This window comes from Malurus melanocephalus, unplaced genomic scaffold (genome assembly GCF_030028575.1).
Source record: "Malurus melanocephalus ecotype Western Australia unplaced genomic scaffold, MMel_1.1 scaffold_318, whole genome shotgun sequence".
Classification (NCBI taxonomy): Eukaryota; Metazoa; Chordata; class Aves; order Passeriformes; family Maluridae; genus Malurus; species Malurus melanocephalus.
In genome coordinates, this window is record NW_026623550.1 from 796717 (window position 1) to 821100 (window position 24384).

At 45.7% G+C, this 24384-nt stretch overlaps 1 protein-coding gene across 3 annotated transcripts; it reads left to right on the top strand.

Annotated features, from left to right (window-relative positions):
• Positions 1-6: 6 nt before the first annotated feature.
• On the top strand, positions 7-23822 carry DAZAP1 (DAZ associated protein 1). 3 transcript variants are annotated; one of them, XM_057377538.1, is made up of 12 exons: positions 7-62; positions 5705-5745; positions 6160-6326; positions 6595-6660; positions 7194-7304; positions 9504-9552; positions 13781-13863; positions 17096-17249; positions 18688-18717; positions 19149-19289; positions 20040-20222; positions 23392-23822. In XM_057377538.1, the coding sequence occupies exons 1-12, from the start codon at positions 31-33 to the stop codon at positions 23562-23564; spliced, it is 1230 nt and encodes a 409-aa protein (XP_057233521.1). In that variant the 5' UTR covers positions 7-30; the 3' UTR covers positions 23565-23822. The 3 variants fall into 3 exon arrangements, with proteins under 3 accessions (XP_057233521.1, XP_057233522.1, XP_057233523.1); XM_057377539.1 differs by having other exon boundaries at positions 7197-7304; XM_057377540.1 differs by lacking the exons at positions 7-62; positions 5705-5745; positions 6160-6326; positions 6595-6660; positions 13781-13863 and having other exon boundaries at positions 7242-7304.
• The last annotated feature ends 562 nt before the right edge of the window (positions 23823-24384 follow it).

Sequence of the window (24384 nt, forward strand, 5' to 3'; positions counted from 1 at the left end):
GGGCGCGGCCCCGGAGGAGCCGCCGCCGCCATGAACAGCGTGGGAGGCGCCGATGAGATCGGGTGAGGGGAAGAGGAGGGCGACGCACTGGGACGGGGCGGGGGGCGAGGTTCGGTCACCTTTTCCCGCAACCTCAGGAGAGGGTCCCGCCGGGGCTCCCCCGGGCTGAGGGGGCTGAGAGGGGACCWCTGCCGGGCCGGGGGGAGTTAAGGGGGGGCCGGTCCCGGGCCGGGGGTGCTGAGGGGGGGCCGCTCCCGCCATGTTGGGGCCGTGAGGGCGCACACCCCCCCTCCCCCCCACTCCCGTCACGTGACCGGCGCGCGCGCGGGGCTGCGGCAGGTGCGCGCGCCCAAGGTCACCCGCCCGCGGCGCTTCCCGCGCCCGCCCGCACCGGATCCCCCCCGTGTCCCACCCGCGTCCACCCTCCTGTCCCTTCGCGTCTTCCTCTCCTGTCAACTAACGGGAGCACGCGTGGAGTGGGGACAACACGCCGGTCGAGGGAGGGAATTGTCCCGCTCCGCTGGTGCGGCCTCACCTTGAGTCCTGCCTGCAGTTTTAGGTGCCACAATATAAGAAGGATATTGAGGTGTTAAGAGTCCAAAGGAAGGCAGTGGACGTGATGAAGGGCTTTGAGGGGAGGCCTTAGGAGGAGCGGCTAAGGTTACTTGGTGTGTTCARCCTGGAGGAGACTGAGGAGAGACCTCATCGTAGTTTAAAACTTCCTCGTGAGGGGAAGCAGAAGCGATGGCTCCGATCTCTCCTCTCTGTGCAGTGACAGAACCCGAGGGAATGGCTGGAGCTGTGTCCGGGGAGATTTAGGCTGGATAGCAGAGAAAGGTTTTTCCCCCAGAGGGTGATGGAGCACTGAACTAGCTCCCCAGGGAATGGTCACGGCCCTAAGAGTGCCAGAGCTCCAGGAGCATTTGGACAACGCTCTCAGGCCCAGGGTGAGATTGTTGGGATGTCTGTGCAGGGCCAAGAATTGCACTCGATTGTCCTTGGGGGTCTSTTCTGTGGTTCTGTGAACCCGCTGGGGACTTTGTTCTGGTGATTCATCAGGRCCGCCCCGAGGGGCCTGGGGTGGAGGAGGGGGAGGGTGGTGGGACAAAGACAGCACAGGAGCCTCTCTTCGCCCTCCGTGTCCCCTCACCAGGCTGCCCTCCGGAGCTCCCCTCTGCTGTCCTCTACTCACGATAGGTTCCAGGCAGGAAAATCCCKGTTTTAAGCGTTCCCGGGGTTTTTGTGGTTTCAAACAGAAAACCTGAGGCAGGTCTGTTTCTTCTGATGCGCTTTTAGAGTCACAGAAATGCTTGAGTTGGAAGGGACCTTAGAGATCATTCAGTTTCACTCAGTGTTACTCTACTTGAAAGCTGTACCCTGATGACATTGAAATTAACAGACTGCAGACATGGGCATGGTAGAACTCAAAGAAGCAAAAACCAAATTAAAAAATCCTTGTATGGTTCTTCCACTGCAAGTCTTAGCCCAGAATTTGCCCGTCAGAACTGGTCACCTTGTTTGAAACTGGAAACACAAATCACTTGTCCCGTGCTGCTTGCATTGCTTTGTAAGCTGCTTATTTACTGCATGTTCTTAATTTGTAAATCCTAAAAATACAGAAGGCAGGATAAGTGATTGGAATATCACGTTGGAATGTTTTGGGTTGTGAGGGACCTTAGAGATCATCTAATTGCAGCACACTTTGCATGAGGTCTGTTTAAATATGTGGGTTTTGCTGTGAAAGTGTTTCTGTTTGCTCCTGGGCCTTAATCACTGTCCGGTGCCTTATGAGAGACCAGGTCTGGCTTCTTGGGGTGTAGGTGAGTGCCAGGCTCCAGGTTATTCCATGAAATAACAATTCCCCTCCTGAGCAGGTTTGGCTGTCCCAGAGTTTGTTCCCAGTCACAGGCTGTGATCCTCCAGAGCTGTAATCAGATTGGGGGTTAATCAGAGAGGGAAATTTTCTTTATTTTCCTCCCCCAAAACCGTTCAGAAGAAAAGGTGAGAGTGTAGWACAAACGGCAGCTTCTCCAGCCCTGGGAAGGAAGCTCTGGTTTAAACCTGCTGTGAGAGGCAAGTTTGGTTGGGAAGTTATGAATTAAACTGCTTTTCTAGGCAAAGATTTTAAGAAGAAATGCTTAAGGAGGCTGTGAGCCTTGCAGGTGTGTTGGTATGGGTAGGGAGGGGCCTTGTTCGTGTTATTTGTTGTAATTAATTAGTACTTGRAGCTGGTTTGGATGAAGAAAAGTGCTGATCTTGGTCCTTCTGTCCTGCAGCTGTTGGGGGCTGTGCTGAGGTGTTAATCAAAGGTGTTAATCAAACCCTGGATTATTTATGTAGGCAAAGAGTTTGTGCTTTGGTTGAGTTTTGTTGGTTTTAAAATACCTGTACATGCTGTTTTACTAATTCTGGTATGATTTGCTCCAGCAGCAAGTAYGATCATGGCAACAAAGAATAAATTAGCAATTAAAATTCTCACAGGAAGTAGTGAGGCAGAACACTTGGTTGAAAGTTACTATGCAGCTGCAGCTTCTGAAGAGTCATTATCCCAATTTCTGCTTGYGAAGTGATCCCTGTGGGGAATTCTGCTGCTTCAGGGGTGCTGCACCTGTCGGGGTCTCACTGCTCACGGTGGACAGACACACTTGCCAAAAATCAGGCTGATGGTGTGTGGTGTCACCTGGCTCTGTAGGGAGTGGCTTTGCATTCCAGTGAGGATGGACTGTAGTGTCCTCCAGTCTATAAATTTGGAGCTTTATGGAGGGGTGGGGTTTGGGGTGGTGTCACCAGGTGACATTAAAAACGTAGAAGAGTCTGGGGGAGAATCACCAGGGTCTGTGGCTTCTTCCCAAGGGGCAGCACCACCCTCTGCTCTCTGGGGCCAGGGACAGGATCCGAGGAAAAGGCTGGAGCTGTATCTGGGGAGGTTTTGGTTGGATACCAGGAAAAGSTTTCYCCAGAGGGTTGTGGGGCWCTGAACAGGCTCCCCGGGGAATGGTCCCAGCCCCAAGGCTGCCAGAGCTCAGGGAGCATTTGGACAACGCTCTCAGGCCCAGGGTGGGATTGTTGGGGTCTATGCAGGAGTTGAACTCAAGTTCATGGATCCCTTCCAACTCAGGATATTCTGTGAATTTTGTATGTTTCTATGAATTTAATAACTGCCAGCCCATAAACTGTTAGGTCCAAAAGTTTTACGGGATGCAGCATGGGTAAGACCTTGGGAGCGGGCTGGTGATGCAGCTGAGCGTGGGGGCAGGAGCACTCACACAACCATCCTGCTTCACAGCTGTCCTGTGTGATACCACATCTGGATTTCTGTAAACTCTGGCTCTTCTCAGTGTCTTCAGCCCACGGAGGATCCCAAGGCAGAAGATTCCTGGCTTTTATTCCATAATGTGTGTACAAACTGGGACTGTGTATTTCAATACAGCTGCTGGAGCTGGCCTTGAGCAACCCAGCTTTGCTGTTTCAGTCCATGTAGGGTGACTACAAATAATTCATGGTGGAATTGGAAGGTTTCAGTGACCTCCCTCCCTGCAGACAACTTGGTGTTCTTTCAGAAGACAGCTGGTACTTTTAGACTGATGTAAAATAGATAAATCTTGTATACCAAGCTATCAAATTTAGTTAAAAACACTCCAAAACAAATCATAAGCTCAAATTYGGTTGGTCAAGAAAAACTTTATTGTGAATATAGCAGTAGACCAGCTGGTTTTCCTTTGCTGTTAGGAAATAGAGGTACTTATTTTCCCTAAAAAAGCAGCGTAGGGAGCAGAGGGAATTGTGAGGGAAGGTGGTGAAGGGACAGTTGGGGCAGCCACCAGAATGGGGTGAGGTCCTCAGTCTCTGAACACGACCTGTTGCTGTGAACTGTCTGGTGTTGAGCAAGGCCCTGAGCCCGTGCCAGGAGCCTGTRCACTGCCAGAGAGAGCTGGGGGCACTTTTCCAATCCTTGAGGAAAACTTCGTCATCCCCAACATGCACGCAGAAAACAGGCCAGCTTTGAGAGAGGGCAGGGGAGGGGTGACATGTCCTGCCCGAGCTGCTCTCGGGGAGGGCAGGGGAGGGGTGACACATCCTTTTGCATTACGATAACGCAGCAGCAGATGCAGCCGCTGTCTGCTGTGACACTGAGGGCTGTCTTTGCCTTGCATGTCACCAGCTCAGTTGTTTTCTGGCTGCTCAAGGAGACGCTTTGATCAGCGCTTAACAGTTGGTCTGTTTTTGTGAAAGACAAGACTCGTGTCACGTCTCAGCTTGTAACTTAGGAACAGAATTGGCCTCAATGGAACAAGGCTTGTAGGTGCTGTGTAGTATTGAATTTTGTCACTTTGTACCAGGGTCGTGACATGATGTCATATCACAGAGAAGTGAATCAAAGTGGAAAGGGATGGGCTGGTTTTGTAAGTCAGCYGCCCTGCTCCACAGGAACTTCGAGTTGCGAGGCTTTCACTTCCCTGCAGCTCTGACTGGGCTCTCCTTGCCGTTACCTGCTCCTAAAAAGAGTGGGTGAGAGGAAGTTTAACCTTTTTTTGTTAGGAGAAATTCAACTTTGCTTGTGTAGGTGAGGATGCAGGAATTCCCACTGCCCTCAGCTGTACCCAGGTATAGGTGAGGGTGAGTAGAAAACAGTAGAAKGTGGTTCCTCTCTTTGAGGTCTGACAGAGAACTAGAGGGCACCCTCCAAAAATAAACTATCCCACACTTGTCTGTGCAGAGCCATGGAACCATCAACAGCACTGTTTTTCACAGAATCACATGATCTGATGAGCTGGAAGAGATCCCCAAGGATCATCAAAGCCCTGCACAGACACCCCGACAATCCCACCTTGTCCCAGTGCATTGTTCAAATTCTCCTGGAGCTCTGGCAGCCTTGGGGCTGGGACCATTCCTTGGGGAACCTGTTCAGTGCCCCACCACCCCCTGGGGGAACCTTTTCCTGGTATCCATCCCAGCCCCCTGACACAGCCCCAGCCATTCCCTTGGGTTTGGCCCCTGGTCCCAGAGAGCAGAGGGAGGTGCTGCCTCTTGGGAGAAAGCTGAAGACAGCTATGAGGGTTTTTTTGAGTTGGTTCATGGTACTGACCAGGGCCCAGTGTTGAGGTGGTTATAACCAACCWTTAATTACTGAGTAAATGACTGCTGGAAGTTTTGTCACACCCAGGAGTTGATAAAGAGCTGCAGAGCCGGCAGCCTGGCATGGAGCTCCTGTAGCACTTCCCCAGGTACTTGGGCGTGCTGTGACATGAAACCCTGCAGATTTGGGTGCTCTTTGCAGAAGAAGAGTTGAATCAGTTTTAAGCAGTTTGGTTTGGGGTTTAGCCATGACTTTCTCATCTGCTCGGCRCTATCTCGAAACTGGGCTGTACAGTGGTTTCACAACTGGTGCTGGATTAGTGCTGCTCTGTTATTTAGTACCTGCTGTACAGGTTTGACTTCTGTCTCTGGCCTGAGCTTGGCAGTTCTACTTTTGCTTTCACCCCACGAGAAGGTGCTGGCRGCCAAGTGAGTGTTTTGTGGTGAGTGAGGAGCAGCGCAGAGCAGGGATGGAGGAAGGGTTTGGTTTAATCAGCAGCTTCGCCAGCTTTGTCGGGTGTGTTGGAGGCCTTGGTACCCCCAAAGCTGTCCAGAAGAGCTGAGTTATGCCTTAAATAAGATTGAGCATCTGCTGTAGCCTCTAAACTTGCCTGTGCTTCGTTTGCAGAAAGCTGTTCGTGGGTGGCCTGGACTGGAGCACGACACAAGGTGAGCAACGTGTGCTGCTGTTGTGAAAACCCAATCATGAGCTCTTAACAGGCACTGCTGTGGTGGGAGGATTGGGCTGGGAGTCTYCATCTCCTCTGCTAATTAATAAAACTTTCTGCAGAGACAGCTCAGATATATGTTAATACTTTCAGGTTTATATTGTTTGGTGCTGAARTTTTTGTCAGCTCAACAGACAATCCTTTTTATAATCACTTTCTTACTATTTTCCATTTTTTGTGAGTGGAAATAAACTGTTGTGTACCATTTGTTTACAGGAAGTAAAATGTGATCATTTTCAAAAGAGTTTGAAGTTGTTTTCCATGTTTGCTGATCTGTTGTCTCATAATTGCAAACACAGTCTGTTGTTAATATCTGGTTCTGTTTAATACTTGYTTTTTTTTTTTCCTTTAACAGAAACTCTTCGTAGTTACTTCTCCCAGTATGGAGAAGTTGTAGACTGTGTAATAATGAAAGACAAAACAACAAATCAATCTCGAGGATTTGGATTTGTCAAATTTAAAGATCCCAACTGTGTGGGAACAGTGCTGGCCAGCAGACCTCATACGTTAGATGGCCGAAATGTAAGTTGCTTTTGTGTTGTCTTTTTTTTTYTYCCCTGCACTAGATTCAAAGATTTGCTGTAAATTCTAGCTCCTTATTTGCAGAGTGTCAAAGTTGACCTGGTTGTTGGTTTAAATGATTTATTGTAAGGCAGCTCTAACTCCATGGCTTATGTTGCTTTGCTCTGAGGARCTGCATGTCAGCACTGCTGGCTTCAGTGGCCACAGATGTAACTTTAAAAGCAAAATTCTGCATGCTGAGATCTGACCAAACTGGAACTTCTTCCAGATTGATCCAAAGCCATGTACACCTCGGGGGATGCAGCCAGAGCGGACACGACCGAAGGAAGGATGGGTAAGGAAAGATCCCTGTGTCTACTGCCTGTTGTTTGAGTTCTCTTGTATTTGCTTGGATTACATCTGTGTTTTAAGGGCAGAAATCAATATACAGGCCTGGAGTGTAAATTATATTTCTAAAAATTGTCTTTAACTTAGATTTCCATGGGCAGGCTCTGTGCAGAGCAGTGTCAGTTTGGGTGTGGTGTTTCTTAAGCTCTTAGGGATGCTTTTAGTGAAGTTCTTCAGATTTGAGAGCAGTGTYTGGAAGAGCACTGGCAGGGCTGATGCTGTTCCAGCCCACTCCACACCCTGCAGCTGTATCATATTTCAGTGTAAAATTAGTCAATGGCCTCACAATATAGGCCCTGAAGAACAGGGAACACTGAACCTCTCAGCTCAGAACGTGCTTCTCTTTCACAACTGGGAGACTTCAAGGCTGGAGCTCTCCCCCTCAGCCTGCCAGAGCYCATTGTTCATGGTTCACTGTTAAATGATAGAAGCAGCCAACCTGATTGTCCTTCTGATTGAATTTTCTCCTCCTTGATTTAGCAGAAAGGATCCAGGAGCGATAACAATAAATCCAATAAAATTTTTGTTGGTGGGATTCCTCATAACTGTGGCGAGACAGAGCTCAGGGAATACTTCAAGAAGTTCGGAGTGGTGAGTCCTGGGGGGGATGGTGCCTCCCCTCCCTGCTGCCTCCTCTCACATTTCCTCAAGCTCTCAAATTTGGGGSTAATTTGGACAAACTGCTGTAGGGGTACATGAAGCATTTTGTGATAAACTGTTGATCATCTGGAAAYGTCTCTTGGCAGAGCCTACTGCTTGTGTGGAACTTTGCTGTTTCTGTCTCCTCATGTTTAAGCCTACCTGATACATTACTCTGTCCCTTCTTCCAAAAACTCCTGAATTGAGGTGGCTTAGGAAGGATTTGTTTAAATTATTATTTATTTTTATTTTTTTTTCTTCTTTCTACTGATACCTTACAGCTGGGCAATTAAAAATGTCTGATTGTTTTTTTGGAGCAGCGAGTCCCTCAGTGGGTTTAATTTTAAGATCCTGGTCTTTGACTGTGTGCACAGATARGTTAAATTTGGGACTCTTGCCATCATTTTGGGAGCAATAGCTGCTTTTAAGTCATCATCTGGAATCATCTGAGTTCTGGTATCCCTAGAACCTCCATTCTGAGACAGACTGCTTTTTGTAATTCMGTTTGTAACCTTGGACTGAARTGACTGTATCTTCTGATTATTWTTTTTTTGTTCAGTTTTAATTCCCMTTTATCCCAGCTCTCACTGCCCCTTTAAAGTGGTAAACCACTCAATTAAATAATTCAGCTGTGARTAAGTTTGAGGAAGTTAAAGATTGCCTGAGTTAAATTCAGGACTGTGCTGGTAAAACTGAACTTGATTGGCATTTAGTGTGGTTTTTGCTACTTTTTTCAGTAACCTTTCTCTAAGATTTCTTAGTGGCAGCAAAGGATTTATTGAGAAACAAGTTCCTAAGTTTATCAACAGTTTAAAATTCCACTAAGATAACTTATTTAAAGCATAAAAAGCAACAGCTAACAACTATTTCTTTAGCTTGAAAGGCTGCAGTAGACTAATAATAAAAACAGGGAGCACGTTCCACAGCTGTGGAATGTAGTTTCTAAAGGCTCTTCCTCACAGACTTGGCTTTCCAGCTGTGTCCTGGATGCTGGGGAGATACAGGGTATGTCCTGCAAGTGTAGAAGGCAACAGCCACAACTGTAAGTTCCCTTTAAAAGTAAGTAGTAGCACTTTACTCATAGTATAGAAATCAGAAAGTCTTCCTGGAGTTGTAATGAGTCCTGTTGGAGCAGTGGAGTCTCACAAATGTTTTGTGGCCACGAGAATGAAGAAACCAAGGCAGGCAGTGGTTTTTAGCCCTGGAAATTGCTGGGTCGTTAAAGCCAGGGTGAAGAAGAGGATCCAAATGGACCAGTGGAGGGACAGATCTGCCACTGTCCCATGGCATAATCCCCACATGGATCCCCAARCCCCAGCTGGTAGCAAACCCAAATGTTTTCTAGCTGTAAGTAAAGATAAAATTCTGWCAGATTTTAAACTCGTTCAGGGCATTGGAGTAAAAATATTCTAAGATTGTCTTGAAGATGTGATTCCACAAAATCACTCCCATTTTGTGACCACTTTTCTGCATCTGAGAGATTTCACAGCAGTTCCTTTCATCTGTTTTAATGTTGACATAAACATTTCACCTCAGGTTTTGTTTCAATTGTAGCTCACAGTGGTGCTTATTCTGAGAAGAATAATCTTGAARTTCTTGAACAGCTTGCAATTTCCATTTTCTTTTTTTTTTTTAAGTTAAAATCACACTGATACTGCTCATCCAGAACTTAGAGGGTTTTTGTAAAGCTGTTTGAAGCATTGCTTAACTGGTGCTCTGGGCCRCACTGGTGCTCCAGTAATTCAATCAGAGGAGCACTGCACTTTCCTAAAGGTGCCTGCAGCTCAAACTGCTTTTCATGGTGAAATAGAAAATGGTTAAAAATGGGRAAAAAAATCATCTTTTAAAAAGCCACACTGATGAGTTATTGCAAAACAAACCTTTGGGGTGTGCAATGGGCCACAGAGTGGGTGCAGACAGTGCAACAACCTCAGTGTTAAATGAAAATGTTAAATGTGATGAGGCAATACAGATGAACTCAGGCTTTCTAAACTCCCAGGAAGAGCAATATTCCCTGTTTTTATGCTGTGTCTGGGGTGATGGCTGCAGTTGAATTGTGCTTTGTGGGTAGAGAGCAGGAACCAGCCGGTGGTGACTGTTCCAGCCCTCCCCTGGTAGCACAGTGAGTAGAATTTCCCTTCTCTCTTCCAGGTCACTGAAGTTGTAATGATCTATGACGCAGAGAAACAGAGGCCCCGAGGTAAAGGCTGATCTAGTTTGTCCTTGAAATTTCTTCATACTCTCCTATAGTCAGATGGCAAACTATTTCACACCATCAGAAAAGGTAGATTTTTTTTTTTTCTCCTTATGTTGCCTCAGGAAAAAGAATAATTCACTGGGCAAACATCACCTCAAGTCTAGACTCTTCATCTCCRGCTTCACTTGGGTCTGTGCATTTCAACTCAGATGTTTCATGCTCATTTRTGGGTTGGGGATTTTTTTAGATAAATAAAATTTGATTATCTTGCCACTCCTGTGGCTTAAGGTACTTTTCAGGGGGGAAAAAAAAAGTAGATTTTCCTCCTGTTCCACATGAAAGGTATGTTGGGTCTGTAAATGCATGGGGGGTGCTCCAGCCAGAGCACAAGACAGGACAGAATCCATCCATCACCTGCTTTTTGTTTTGGTTAAATGGCTTCACCTCAAATTAAAGAAAAAACGCCTCTTAAACAACACAAAATAATTTTGAAATATTTATATATTCATTTTTAATTGGGGTATACAATCCCTGTATGCCAGACTGCTTTTTAGGAGGGGGAAAAAAACCCCAAAAACCTGGAAGATTCAGTAGATAATGAATCAAGCTGGGAACCTTTGGTCAAAATACGAAGCAARTTCCATGTCACCCATGTCCCTTTGCATCCACCATCTGTTTGCCAAGGAAGAGGCAATATTTTAGCATGTGAAGCTTAGCTGTGCTCCCACCCTGTAGCATGTTGGACATGCTAGAGAATAGTTTGCCATCTGAACTTTGCATTTCTCTTCTGCCTCATTATTAAGAAATATATCCTTCACTTCATATTTATTAAGCTGTTAAGTCTTAGTTTTATTTTTAATTTAGACATACATCCTTAGTGACATATTTAAGTGTTTCATAGTAAAGTATGGTAATGTTAAGTAAGTTCTTTTTTTGTTTCTTTTCTCTCTGTGAATTGTTTGACTGTGATTAACGATATCTCTTTAGATTTCTTCTCTCTAGGTGATAATTTATCACAGAGGTACAGGCCAGTTCCGCAGTCAGAGGAGGGACGGGCTTTGTCTTTTATTGGAGTGTAAACGAAGTTTCAATATATTTGTTTTTTTGTTTTCTTGCTTTAGCTATCCTAATCTTCTTCCAACAGATACCTTTGATTTAAGCAGCACATAAATTCATCTGTTTCAATGCTCTAGAGCAGCTGGTTTTGGATAGAGGAGACAAAAGGCACTGGCATCCGAATGTGATTTGGGGCTGAAGTTCTGAAACATTTCAGTAATTATTGTATCATCTCTATCTTTGCAATATTTAATCCCAGCCTTGCAGCCTCTGAGCAAAAAGTACTAAAACATCAGGCCTGGTCTGGATTAATCCTGTCTGAATTAATGGCTTCTCTGCTTCAAGCTCTACTAAAAAAATAAAAAAACAGGGAAAGGAGGGCTTGGGGTGCAAAGCACAATTGCCAGGTGCAGGAAAGGTCTTGTCTCCATCCACAAAAAACTTCCTCCCCTAATTCCTCACRCTTCTTAAGCACTTCTTGAATCCTCTCTCTCTGCCTCTCGTTTCTGTGCTGTTCCAGTCTTTTTTTAGTGTGTGACTAACAGTCATCTCCCAGAATGGCCTTGGCAGTCCCTGGGGGGTGCTAGGAAAAATTCCTTCAGTTTGTGTGGGGCACATCCCAGAACACGTTCTCTCTTGCCTTCTCTCTCTGCTCTGTGTTCTCTTGCTCCTCTGCCTCCTTATCCTTTTAATGACTGTTGATACAATTCCAGAGGCCACTTCAGTGCCATCTCTCCTTGGACCCTTCTGAATTTTGCCTTCTCCCATTCMCTTTACCACCCTTCCCTTGGAAGTGCACATCAGTTTGCCTGTAGGAGGGAAAATAATCCCTGTTCCCAATCCCTGTAGCATCCATTTACCTCCAGCTCCTCAGGAGAGCCCTGGGCACCAGATTCTCAGGTGATGTCCTTGAGGAGCTGACTGGTATCAGGTATCCATGTGATCTTTGCTTCCTCCCAGTCCTGCCTGCTCTTGCCAGCTCTGCCTCATCCAAACTCTTCCCAGAGCCCCAAGCTGTGTGCATCTCTGAGGGAATAAGAATAAGCTGCAGCCTCAGCTTCTCCTGATTCCTGTTCTGGGCCAAACCAACAGCTGGGAAGGGATTTCCAGGTTCTGGCTGTGTCTGTTCTCCTCCCCCCTTGGCTGCAGATGAGCCCCATCACTCTGCTCTGGTCCTCTTGGATTCCTGCTGAATGCGTTTCATTTCTCCAGTCTGTAACAGAGTCTTGCCCTTCAAAAACTAAAGCTGTGGGTGGTGGGTTTCATCACTTCTGCTCAGAATTTCGCCTTTGAAGTTCTGTTGTGCTACTCTGATTTCTTCACTGCTCTTTATCTTGAGCTGTCTGACCCTTTTAAATCCCCCTTTTCAATTTATTTATTTGTTTCCTCAATGACCTCTTGCCCTCCCTCTCCCACCCTCCAACCCCATCCCACAATCTATTCCCCTCCTTTGGCTTTGCAATCAAATTGAACAACAACCTTCACATACAGATGGAATCCATTGTTTTTCTTCCCCATYTCTTTTTAGACAAAGGCTGGAATACTAAACGTGATTTAAATACAAACACTTTTTCCTTTGGCTCCAACACTCGGATTTCTGGTTAACTCAGACAAATATATTGTGATGAAATGCTGCTCTCTGCTTCGAGGCTGCTTTCATCACAGCTTCACAAAACTTCGTTTATACTGCCAGTCTCTTGTGTGTGGGAAATGCCAAGTTTTTTCCTTTTTATTTTCAGTTTATTTTAGTGATGTCTTTTGCTCTTGTTGCTGACAGCAGAATTTGACCTGCTGGAATCTATTTTGGCCTGTATCTTTGTGTATTTTTATATATATATATATAAACTTTCTCTACACTAGGCCTCTTTGGGCTTACCCAACGCAGTTGGATAAGCGTGGAGAGACATTCCTGTGCTAGATCCTGTATTCTGTAACGCTTTAGAGCAAGATTTGGCTGCTGTCAGCACTAGCTGCAAAGCAAAACGCAAACCAAGGGGGAAATCTTGGGTTTCAGAAAAGCAGAACCGCATCCATGTTCCATAAACGCTTCCCACGCCGCACTTCGGGTTTCTTTTCTAATTTTTATTGCTCTCCCCCCTTCCCCCCCGTAGCTAATCCAAAGAATGGCACAATTCCTGTACTGCATGTGTCCCTCCCTGCCCTGGGTTGTCCCCACCAGCAGCCAGTGGGTGATGGCATGAAGCTGCCGCCGTGTCCTGGGGGATTAACCACTATTTTGCCACTCTCTCGGCTGTATCAGCAGCTACAACCTACGTGCAGTGGTTCTCAGAGTAATCTCAAAAAAGGGACTTTTGCCTCCTTTTGCAGAGTTTTCTGCAGAGTTTTCTCCACACATCAAAAGTTGCTGGATCTGGCTGAACTGCCACCAGCCAGGGCTGTGGGCAGGTGGAACTGGGAACGAGCCACCCGACTGGGGAGTTGTGTTGATTTTTAAAAGAAAACCAGCAGGAAATACGAGAAATAAAAACAAATTCAGAACGTGGCAGCAACACCATGTTCTGTGTAAGCAACACCTCACAGGGGTTGCTGTGTTGGGAAGGAGTAACACCTGTTCTGTTCTTTTTCTCCAAGGTGTGGGAAACTTGAGAACCTCTGATGTAGGTTGTTAGTTTCTGAAGCTTCTCATTCATCCATGGAGTGGTAAAATTTCTCATGCTTTAACAGCTACATTTCAAAACCAACTTTCTTATTTTCCACGGAAAATATTCCCTAACTGGAAGCTGGGCTAAGGGATGGGAGGAAGTTGCTTTGCAGCTTTTGGGGAGCAGGGATATATGATAGKTTTTCCTTGGGAAACTAGGCTGAATCAAAGGGAGGAGCAGCAAAAGTTGCTTGACTTTAATCTGCTGTCCCACAAGTATTTTGATTTTAGCAGTTTTTTTCCATTTCCTGGTAGGTGGATGAGGAATAAAATCAAATTAAAAGCCGGTTAACGAGCTCAGTTCGAAGCTGCATGCGCGCAATCGAGACGAGGCACTAAAGCCTCATCACAGGAAGTATCCATTGCAATTTCCTGAGAGTTTTTGCCAATTGAACACAAGTGTCGTTATCTGAAACCCCTGCTTGAACCCTTGGTCTGCCCCTAATACTGTTCATCATCCTGTTTTGTGTCACAACACCCTGCTACCTTGATTCACTCTTCGTCGTTGGCTAGGTTTTGGATTTATTACTTTCGAGGACGAACAATCAGTGGACCAGGCTGTCAACATGCATTTTCACGACATCATGGGCAAAAAAGTGTGTAGTTGTAGTTTTATTTTACCTTAAGAAAGAACCAAGTCTTGGGCAACGAGCGATTTCACTGGGGAATCCAGCTGAATTGGTGATGGGAGGGCACAGCAGTCCAAATTCAAGGCTTTATCCATGAAGGTGGGGAAAGTCTGAGTTTGCTGGAGAAGGGCAGTTAGGATGGGGTCAGTCTGAGGAAGGGAGGGCTTGGAAAGCCTGAGGATTCAGGCTGTGGGCWCTGCTTGGGGTGAGGCCTTGTGTGTACAGACCTGGGGGCTGCTCTGGCTGAGCAGAGCTCGCACTGGGATGAACTGGTGCTCACTGCCTCTGCTTTGAGCACTGCCGTGGTGCAAAGAGAGAAWTCAGTGATTTCCAGCTGTTGGAAAAGCAGAATCCCAGTGAAATCCGAGTTGTTCAAGGTTTGGTTTAAGATACCACTCCTTCAGATGTGTACTCGATACTCAAATCTCGAGGTGGTGTGAGACAATCTGCTTTATATAATCTTAAACTTAAGGAGAAAAAGGGAACAAAAAAAAAACATCCTGAAGGATTGGTTTTTTAAAAAATTGGGTCACTTACTGTGAAACTTTGATACCAACCCACGTACTCTATATAGTATTTAACCACAATGCAGTTAAGTGACCTCTGGTTGTTTCATCTTCATACTGTGTTGTCAGCAAATGGGTTTTGGATAGGGAGAAATCTTTTAGGCTCCTTTGATGTTACTCAGCAAGGATCTTGCTTCTACCTGTGGAAAAAACCAAAACCCTAGAAGCAAAATAAATTGTTGCAGGACATCTAAGTTTTATATAGAGAGAAAAGAATATCAAGAAAAACAAACCACAGGAAATTTCTGGTAAATTTAAGTCCTTGCAGCTTTAAGGTATATCCAGTTTTTTAAATAAATGTTAAAACTGCTTAACTTGGAATGAGGGGGTTCAGGGAGACAGAAGATTCTCACATCCCTTTAATTATTGCATTGTGTGAGTTTTTTATTGTTTTTAAAGTATTTTATGTGCTGATATTTCATAAGCCTTTCCTTAGCTAGCAGGGGATAGATTCTGGATATCAGAGGAGTTTTGGTTCATTTTGCACTATATAATGTCTTTAATTCCTGTGAATTTTTTGGGGGGTAGAGGGGTGGGTGATCTSATAATGGAAATGTGCTTGTGGGATCCAGGACATCAGTTCTGATGTTTCCCTGCCATGAGCAGGTGCAGTAAATCACATGGGGATGTGTATGGATCACCAGTATCCCAGCAGCATTCCCTGCCCTTGGAATTGCCTTCAGAGAGCCACTGAAGTGGGAGCTGATCCCACAATCAGCAGATCTAAATGGGAACAAAGGATAAACATCCACGAGGTGCTGGGAGAGGGTGGAGAGCCCAGTGAGAGCCTCCAGATGTCACCTCGGTGCTGCTGGGTTTGGAACATAACACTGAGACTCAGAGTTCTCAGTGTTCCCYRAACAAACCCAGTTCCAGACTGAAAYAGTCTTAAATTTGCCCTTTTTTATCCCCACTTTCAGTGACAAAACCCAGCAGAATTCAGGGATTTTTAGCTCAGAATGATAGAGCTGCCTCAGTTCTTGGGGTAACCTGGGCTTTTAGGCAGGTGTGGAATTTGAACCTCCCTACTGCACACTGAATTTTTCAGTCTTCAATTTGGCAGTTCCCCACTTCCAAGTGTGCACTGAAAAATTAATGGGATTCTTCCACAAGGATTAATGAGCTCCAGATCCCCTGCTCTCTCCTTCACTGCCTAATCACTCCTGCTTTAAAAATGGTATCTGTGTCTTTTTGGTAATTAAAAAGGTATTGCTGAAATGAATCCATATGTTGTTGAAAGCGGGAGGGGTGGAAATTAAAATTGCAAGAAGGCCTCTGCTTTTGTAAGCAATAACCRAATTCCCTCGAGGCAAATGTGTTAAGACTCATTAATTTGAGTCCTTTGAAAAATTCCCTTGGTTCCTTTCTGGAAGGGCCTTGAGCTGACAGAGATTTGGTTACTGTCATGTCTCATGTCCTTGGGGCATTGGCAGGGGGGGTGTGGGGGGCTTTGTCCTTGCCTTGTGCCTGTTTCCTGTTTGTTCTCCGACATGAATGGCTTTTAAGACATGGCAGGAAGAATTCTGAATACTTTATTTTCCATACTACTCAGGCCCATTGATGATTGAGATTTATTTTCTTTGTACTCTGGCACCCATTAAAATTAATCATGAAATGAAAAAAAAAAAGCCTCGAATTCAGCGAGTGCTGAGAGGGTTTCATTAAATCAGAACTGGATTTTTTTTTTTTGAGAGGTTTATGTTGAATGTGCAGCTTATTTTAAGTAGGTCAATCGCACTTATTCCATGGCTGGGAACACTAGGACATTTTATCTTGGAATAAAATAAGTTAAGCACTGTGGCTTACTAATTTATAAAACAGGAGGGGTTTTGTCACTGACTTAACACAGTATGAAGATTTGCTTCTTATTGACTCAACTGTCCATTTTTATTACTTGCATGTTTGTTTACTTTTTTGTTAGATGTAATGTAAGATTCTCTTATCACATCCATTCCCTCTGACATTGTTTGAGTTAATTGAGATTCTTTAAGCGTTAGCCTGGGGAAGGTAAGTCTTTATCTTCCATTAGACATTTAAATAAAATCTTAAGTTTAAAAAAAAAAGAAAAAAAGAAATCAATACAAAAAAATATAAAAAAAAATGTGTGTTTCTCAGGTATGAGCAGAGCTGAAATTGCAGTTAGTTGGGGTGGGTTAAACTGTCACTTCCAAATGGACCCCAAACATGTTTGGTTAAAGCATTAGTACCCTTTTTCAGAGCAGCCTCTTCACTCAAAATTCTGTTTTTTTAACTGAAAACGTCGTCTTTGTAACTCCTGCCTTGAACATGAATTCAGTCTGTCATTAATGTCCAAGATTCYGCTGTTTTAAGTGCAGAGCTGCTGTAAGAGGGTACTGCTGTTTTAAGATTAAAGCCAACCATACCGAAGTGATTTATTTGTAGGATGCTTTTCTCGGAATCCCTCGACAGTAGGACTTGTAATGTCTTACCATCACCTACACTGTACCTGAGAAACATTGTAAATTACTGGCCTTAAGTTTTAATAATTAAGTACTTAGACATAAGTCATAAGATGCTAAGTGTAGTCTTAAGTGTACCTGCGGGTGTGTGTGAGGGGTCGGGGGGTGCAGGGCCCCCCCCAGCCCTCCTGAACGCTGCCTCTGTTTGTTTAGGTGGAGGTGAAACGCGCCGAGCCTCGGGATAGCAAGAGCCAAACTCCGGGGCCACCGGGGGCCAGCCAGTGGGGAAGCAGGATCATGCCAAGYGCTGCCAACGGCTGGGCAGGGCAGCCCCCTCCGACCTGGCAGCAGGGATACGGCCCCCAAGGTACTGCCCACCCTGCCCGGGGTGCTGTCACCTGTCCAGCCTYTRCTGTCACCTGTCYGGCCTYTRCTGTCACCTGTCTGGCCTTTACTGTCACCTGTCCAACCTTTACAACTCGCTGCACTTCGTGATTTTCTGCTCTAGATGATATTCCCAGGTTTATTTCCCCACAGGACTAAATTTCCACCCCCCAAGTCCTTCCTGAGGTTCTTTCCCAAGTATCTGTTTGACTGGGCAGAAGGCAGTGCCAGCTCTGGCACGTGTCCCAGGTGTGTTTCTCCTGTTCCCTTTGGATCTGCCTCTTCCCACGTGAAATCCCCATGGTTTGGAGAAACTCAGGGAAGGTGTTAAAAAGGCTCCAGATGTGACTCCAGCTGTGGAGCAAGGCCTGCACARCACCCCAGTGACAAATTTRGTTGAAATATGTCTTTTCAAGGATRAGGCACTTRCAAAGGAAGTTATCAGGAAAATCTGAAAGGCATGAGGGGAAAATGGATGGCCTTGCTTTTGGATTTTATTGCTCAGTGTAGCCTGGGAAAGAAGCAGGCRGCTCTGGTGCAGGGAGCATTAGTGCACACCAGGAGCCCTGCAGGGCTCAGGAGCAGCCACGTGCCTGGGTTTGATTCCAAAGAGATTCCAAAGGCAGGATAAATATGCTGAGTTCATCCAAAGACAATTTTGATAACTTTCTGGAGAAATACAGCGGGATAATTGAGTTGCTGTGACTTGCTTGCTCCGAGAGATGAGAAATGTTCACCTGGGGAGGCTGGAGGGAGTGTGGCTGCTCCATCCCMGCTCCGATGGATGGAACTGCAGCACAGGGATTGCTCATTTCCCCACGGTGCTGATTAACTTGAAAGCTGCAGCTGAGGGTTGACATTGTGCACAGATGTGCTAATCTGCMAACGGAGAAACTCCCATTATTTTTCATGCAGTGATTAGTAGGGARAATGATATCTGATCTCCTGGAAAGATTAATGTCAGACACGAGCRCATTTATCCTTCAATCTCAGCACTGCACAACGGATGGAAAAAATTTTTTTTTATGCTTCAAAAACTGCAAAAATAACTCAGATAAACCTGGGAGTAAATTAAGAATCCCTTGGTTGTGTAGTGTGCTGGGAGTCTCTGGGGTTTTGTTCTCTGTAGTACTATAGTTTCTTGCGCTCGGTATGTGGCAGCTCTCGAATGCTCCATCTGATTTGGGTTTGGGAGCTGCTGTCTCTTCTGAGTGTCATTTGCTGAATGATTCAGAGTCTTTCCAGAATTGCACATTCAGAAATAGTCCCACAATGTTGCTTGGGCCATAAAAATAGCTCTGTAAGGGACACGGGGAGGATACCCAGTCTATCCCAGAGCCAAATCCTTCCTCTTGCATCATCCCTGCTCCGGAGTGCGCAGTTTCAGTGATGTCTAAGGCTCTTTTTTTGTTCTGTTGTAGGGATGTGGGTGCCAGCTGGACAGGCAATTGGTAAGTACATTATATGGGACCAATTCTGAAAGGAAAAAATCCTCCCRAGCACGAGCACAGCTCCTTTAAGCATTCAAAGTGATTTGTGGATTTTTGTAGGATTTAACCTACATTTAAAAGCTTGATTGAATTTGTCCTGCAAGAACGAAGGGGAAGACAGTGGATTCTTAGCAGCTCAGTAATGGGAGCTGACACAYATCCTGCTGTTCCAGCCACATTGATTTGTTATCAAGGGATTACATGCTAAACTGCAATTATTTACAGTGGGGATACTTGGAGGACAAATATTTCCCAAAGTGAGGATTCATAGAAAGCTGAGCCTGCGTTTGAAATCCACTCAACAGCCTTACCCCATCTAGAGGAAGCTGACTCCAGCAGCAGCTCCTTGGTATCCATCTGCTTCAGTTTTTGGCTTTCTCTTCCTTTTGCAGGTGGATATGGACCCCCTCCTCCGGGCAGAGGAGCTCCTCCCCCACCACCACCATTTACCTCATACATCGTCTCCACACCTCCCGGGGGATTTCCTCCTCCACAAGGATTTCCACAGGGCTATGGCACCCCTCCACCATTTAGTAAGTGACCCCCAGCTCCAAATTCAGCTTTTGCTCATCCTTTTCTGGACTTGGGTTTTCCCTGTTTCACCTCTCCTTAATTATTTTTTTTCTAGATTATATATTCTGATCTATAATTAACTATACCATTTTTTTTTCTTGGATTATTTTATTCTTGGATGCAGTAATCATTTCTATTCTCTAGTTTAAAACTATGTTGCTAAATGAATTCAGATACATTGTTAGGGCACTGTTGTTAGGGCATCTGCAAAAAACTTTGACCTGGGCTGAACACAGACAGGGTTTTTTGGAGGAGCTTAAGGAATTAAGGTCACAACTGGCACTGGAAGTACAAATAGGATTTTAGCACCTACATATTTTCAAAATTCAGCCACAYACCTGGTTTAAAAAAGAAGGTGGAAAAGAGATACTTTTTCCTCCTAAAATCTTGGATAATATGGCTTCCTCTTTATTTCTCTCATGTGTGTGAGCACAGAATTTGGTCCCTAGTTTTTCTTTATCCCTTTCTGTGCTGGTTGCTGCAGCCTCTGCTTTTGGGGGACATTTCTCTAACCTGTGCAAGGTAAGTGCTGAGATCTTGGAGCTGTGGGGGTGATCAGTGTGTGGGGTGGATCTCAGTACAGCCACTGCTCACAAACACCTGGGGTTTAATAGAAATGTTGATAATAGAAAATGTTTAATAGAATTTTTCAATTGTGTTGTGTCTAAAGCCAAGCAGGACAACGGTGTTCACCTGTTTTGTACTTTCAGGTTTTGGTTATGGTGCTCCACCTCCTCCACCTGACCAGTTTGCCCCYCCTGGAGTCCCCCCTCCACCTGCCACTCCAGGGGCAGCACCACTCGCTTTTCCTCCACCACCACCACCATCTCAGGCAACTCAGGACATGAGCAAACCCCCGACTGCTCAGCCAGAATTCCCTTATAGTCAGTTTGGTGAGTAACTGCTGCAACTTTACCCCTTTCCTTTTAGTCTTGGGTACAGAGTGTTGGACACAGTTTGCTGCAGGCACTTCTCCAGCATGGGAATGCTCCCACCAGCTCAAGCCATCCTTAAATCATGCAATATTCTAGCCAGAGGGAATTTCCTTAGCTCTAAAGTGTTGCTTTTGTGCTGTAAAATAACCTTCGGGGGYTTGTGTGCTGCCAGGATGAATTCCTGCTTTCCCRTTTCCCTGAATTTGGAGCTAAAACKTTCCACTCCAAGAGCTTCACAGAGCTTGTAGTGAACTTTTTTTTTTGTGTAACAGACTTAAAGAATGAGATCAGCATGGAGAGACAGGCAGTGCACATGTAAGGATCCAAACCAGTGCCTTTTCCTCCTTTTTCCCATTCCTCCCCATCTCGAGGGATTTTCTATGCAGAGCTTTGTTGTGTTCTGTAGGTAATGTTGAGGTAGAAGACACCTAGGTAACAAGTTTTGAACCAGGCAGACAAAAAAAAATTTCTTTTTAAAAATTGCTAGACAGGTGCCTGTGCTCCAGAGTAAAATTTCTGCTGCTGCTCCCTGTGGGAGCTCAGAGGGAATTCTCATTCTCATCTTGCTCTTCTCAGCCCTGTTTTCCAGCAGTGCTCTCCAAAGATCTCTTTAGATTTCTCTCCAAAGAGCACAGTTTCTTTAAGGGATTGTAATTGGTCAGTTTTTACTTTTGAAGGGAATTTTTCATTCAGCAGCCTCATGGATTCAGACTGTTCCCTGCTGAAACGTGTTCTCTGTGGTAATGCTGCCTCAAGTTCCTGCAGAAACTGCTGTGAGATGAGCACAAAATTTATTTAAATAGATAATATTCAAAGTTCCAGCAACGTAAAGCAGACTCTGAAGGAAGATGAGCCTTTGGGATGTGTTTTAAAGCAGCAGGTTCTGGTGTTAATGAGTTTGAAATATTTTTTTGTCTGTTTCTTACAAACACAGTCGAATTCATGGATAATTTTGCCATTGTGACTCGAGGAAGTTTTTCTTGTTCTGCCAGAACTTGGCTTTTTGAAGACTCTTTTTGGAGGGGGTTGGATCCTACTAAATAAAGTAGAAATCCCTGCTCAGCCAGCTACAGTCAGTGGGGAGCCAATGTTTGTGATGTGTTGGAAGTTTAGGAAAGATCTGATGGAGAATTTGATGGAGAAGGACTCTTCATCCAGACCTGTATGAAGGGAATGGCTTCAAACTGAAAAAGAATAGGGTTAGATTGGATATGAGAGAGAAATTCTTCCCTGTGAGGGTGGTGAGGCCCTGGCACAGGTTTTTCGGAGGAACTGTGGTTGTGCCATCCCTGGAAGTGTCCTTGATTTGCATATATTTGCATAAATGTGTTAAGCTTGTGGGCTTTGAAGAGCCACAGAGTTCCCTAATCAGTGTAAAACACTGTAAGGTTTATCCAGGCTGGGCAGTGTCTTAAATGCTRCTGTGTTTGCAGCTGGGATGAGTGTCAGCACTAACACTCATCCTGAAAAAATTTAATTATTTAATTACATAATTAAAAATAATTAAAAATTTATTATCTCCATGCAGGGCGCTCTTGGGGCTTTGTCCTTGCAGTCCCCTCAGCTCTCATTGGGGTGGGTTTCCATCCTCCAGACCCTTCAAGCCACACCCCAAAGCTTTGTCTCCATTCCCAAGATCAGGCTGAGCAGGGAGGAGGAGCCTCAGGCAGATCCTGGGAAAATTCCCTGGGGTTCCTTGCMGGGGTTGTTGGAGAGGGTGAGAGGCAGGAATGGGGCTCAGACATTGGGGTTTTGTGCCAGGGCAGTGCAGCTCTTGAGCTGTGCCAGCTGGCTGGGTGAAACCCCACAGCTGAGGCCTGACTGCCACTGTTCACAGGCTTTATCCTGGTGATCGATCTGGGCTCAGATTTTAGAGCCAAACACTCAAATCTAAAATTGGCACAACCCCAGGGGCAGCAGAGGGGCTGGAGYGAGCCCAGGGATGGCAAACAGGGARTGCARTGAGTCCTGAGTGGCTGTGCAGGTGTGTGCTCTGGGGTTTCCTTTGTCATAAACAACTCGAGCTCTGTGATGAGCTGTGGTTTRCACCACTGTGTGCAGCGAGAGGAACTCGAGGGTTGTGTTTTTCCACTCCCAGCCTCACCCCTTGGCAAACAATTMCGTTGTAGTTTTGGGCTTCTGCTTATCTGTGTCTGAACAAATGCCAGGAGGAGCATTTGGAGCTGCCAGAGCCTGAGCTCGCTGTGTTTTAGTACTCATTAGAGCCAGCAAGTCCTGAGGGACAGGCAGAGCTTGAAATTGAACTACTGAAGACGTGCTAAGAGACTTTATTTGGGATTAAGAGAGTTAAACCTGCTCTAAGCCTGCACGGAGAGAGGCAGCACTGCAGAAATGCACTTTGTAATGAGGAGCCTCAATAGCATCTTTCAGAGCAGGGGCTGGCATTGATGCCAGGATTAAGAGTCATATTTAATTAGGGGAATTTGAATTGAATTTCTAAATTTCTCAGTCTTCTTAATYCACAGCTAGGTGTGAATTTTGTGTTGGTAGCAGGAATTCCAGCCAATCTTTTCTYATGGAAAGAAAACCCCTGTTTTTCTCTCTGTCCCTTAAATTATTTTCACTCCAGAGTGGTGCAGGTCCCAATATTTATGTGTGTTTTGAAAGGGAATTTAAGATGTTTCAGTGCAGGAAGGTTTGTGAATATCCAGGTGATGAAACAGCCTGCAAAGCCAAAATCCCGTAACTGCACCCTCAGACTGAGGCACTGTGAGATTTCTTGGAAAACTTCCTGGCTCCAACTCTTTTAGCCAATAAAAAACCCAACCCAAAATGAAACCCCTCCCAATGAGTGGCAGCAGTCCAAACCTGCAAGCAGATGGTTGAACTGCCAGCCTGGCTGGGATTGCCCCAAAACACAGCCCCCATTCCTGCACACCTGTTCCCTTCTGCTCTTTTCCTGTTCCCTGGGTGTGGAAGGTAAATCCCTCGGTGCAGAACGTAAATCCCTCTGTGTGGAAGGTAAATCCCTGCTGGATCCCCTGCTGCTGTTGTTGTTSTGGGGTGTTCCAGAGCTGAACACAACGGGAGGGAGCGGTGTCAGGTGTGGGATTCTCCCCTGTGGCTGCTCCTGGACACTCACCCTGTGCCTTTCCCTTCTCCCCAGGGTATGGACAAGACTTGAGTGGGTTTGGACAAGGTTTCTCTGATCCCAGCCAGCAGCCCCCACCCTACGGAGGCCCCTCGGTGCAGCCATCCAGCGGCCCCCCAGCCGGAGGCAGCGGCTTCGGCCGGGGACAGAACCACAATGTGCAAGGATTCCATCCCTACCGGCGCTAGCCTGGGCTGGCAATCAGGGAGTGCTGTCCACAGGGATCTCTGGGACCAGCTGAACCCCGGGATCCCAGACTTCTGAACTTGTGACAATCACATTACTTGATGGAAGAAAAACCTAACAACAATTTTTTTTTTTTSGGGGGGGGTGGGGGCAGATGGCTTCTGAAGGCAGAGCTGTGGGTGTTTGGACTGCAGTTTTTAAAGATTTTCCTTTCTCTAACCCATCAGCACAAATAAAGAAAATGTCACTGGTTCAAATTACAGGGTTTTAAAAATGTCTTCAGCTTTAATTCAAAACTTCAGGTTTCTTTTTTTTGAAATTATTTTTCCTGAGCCTTTGTTTTACCGTATATTGTAAACTTTTATGTTTAAAAGAAAAAAAAAATATATACATTTACAGATTGTGAAATTTTTAAGAGAAATTTTCTACTATGTATGCTGGCTTATTTTTTAATTTAAAACAGGGTTTCCTTGAGCGCTGTCGGAGGTGGGGGAAGAGCTGCAGCCCCTCCCTCCCTCCCCACGGCAGCGCTGGGGCGGAGGGTTCCGAAACTCTGGGAGTTGACAGAAACCTACTGAGTGTATTTTGCTGTTTGTTCTGGGGGGCAGAGCTGGGCCAGGGCAGGCGCAGGACCCTGCGCACGCACAGAGGCACGTGGGGAGCGCTGGCTGCGGGCTCCGTGCTTCCCTCCCCTCGCAACGCCGGGGGGCTCCGGAGGCCTTGTCGAGATGTAGATTTCCCTCAGGCAAAAAAAAAAAAAAGGTTTTGGTGCGTTTGGCACTGAGCAGTGCTGAGCCCTGGTTTGAATAAAGACAAGAACCT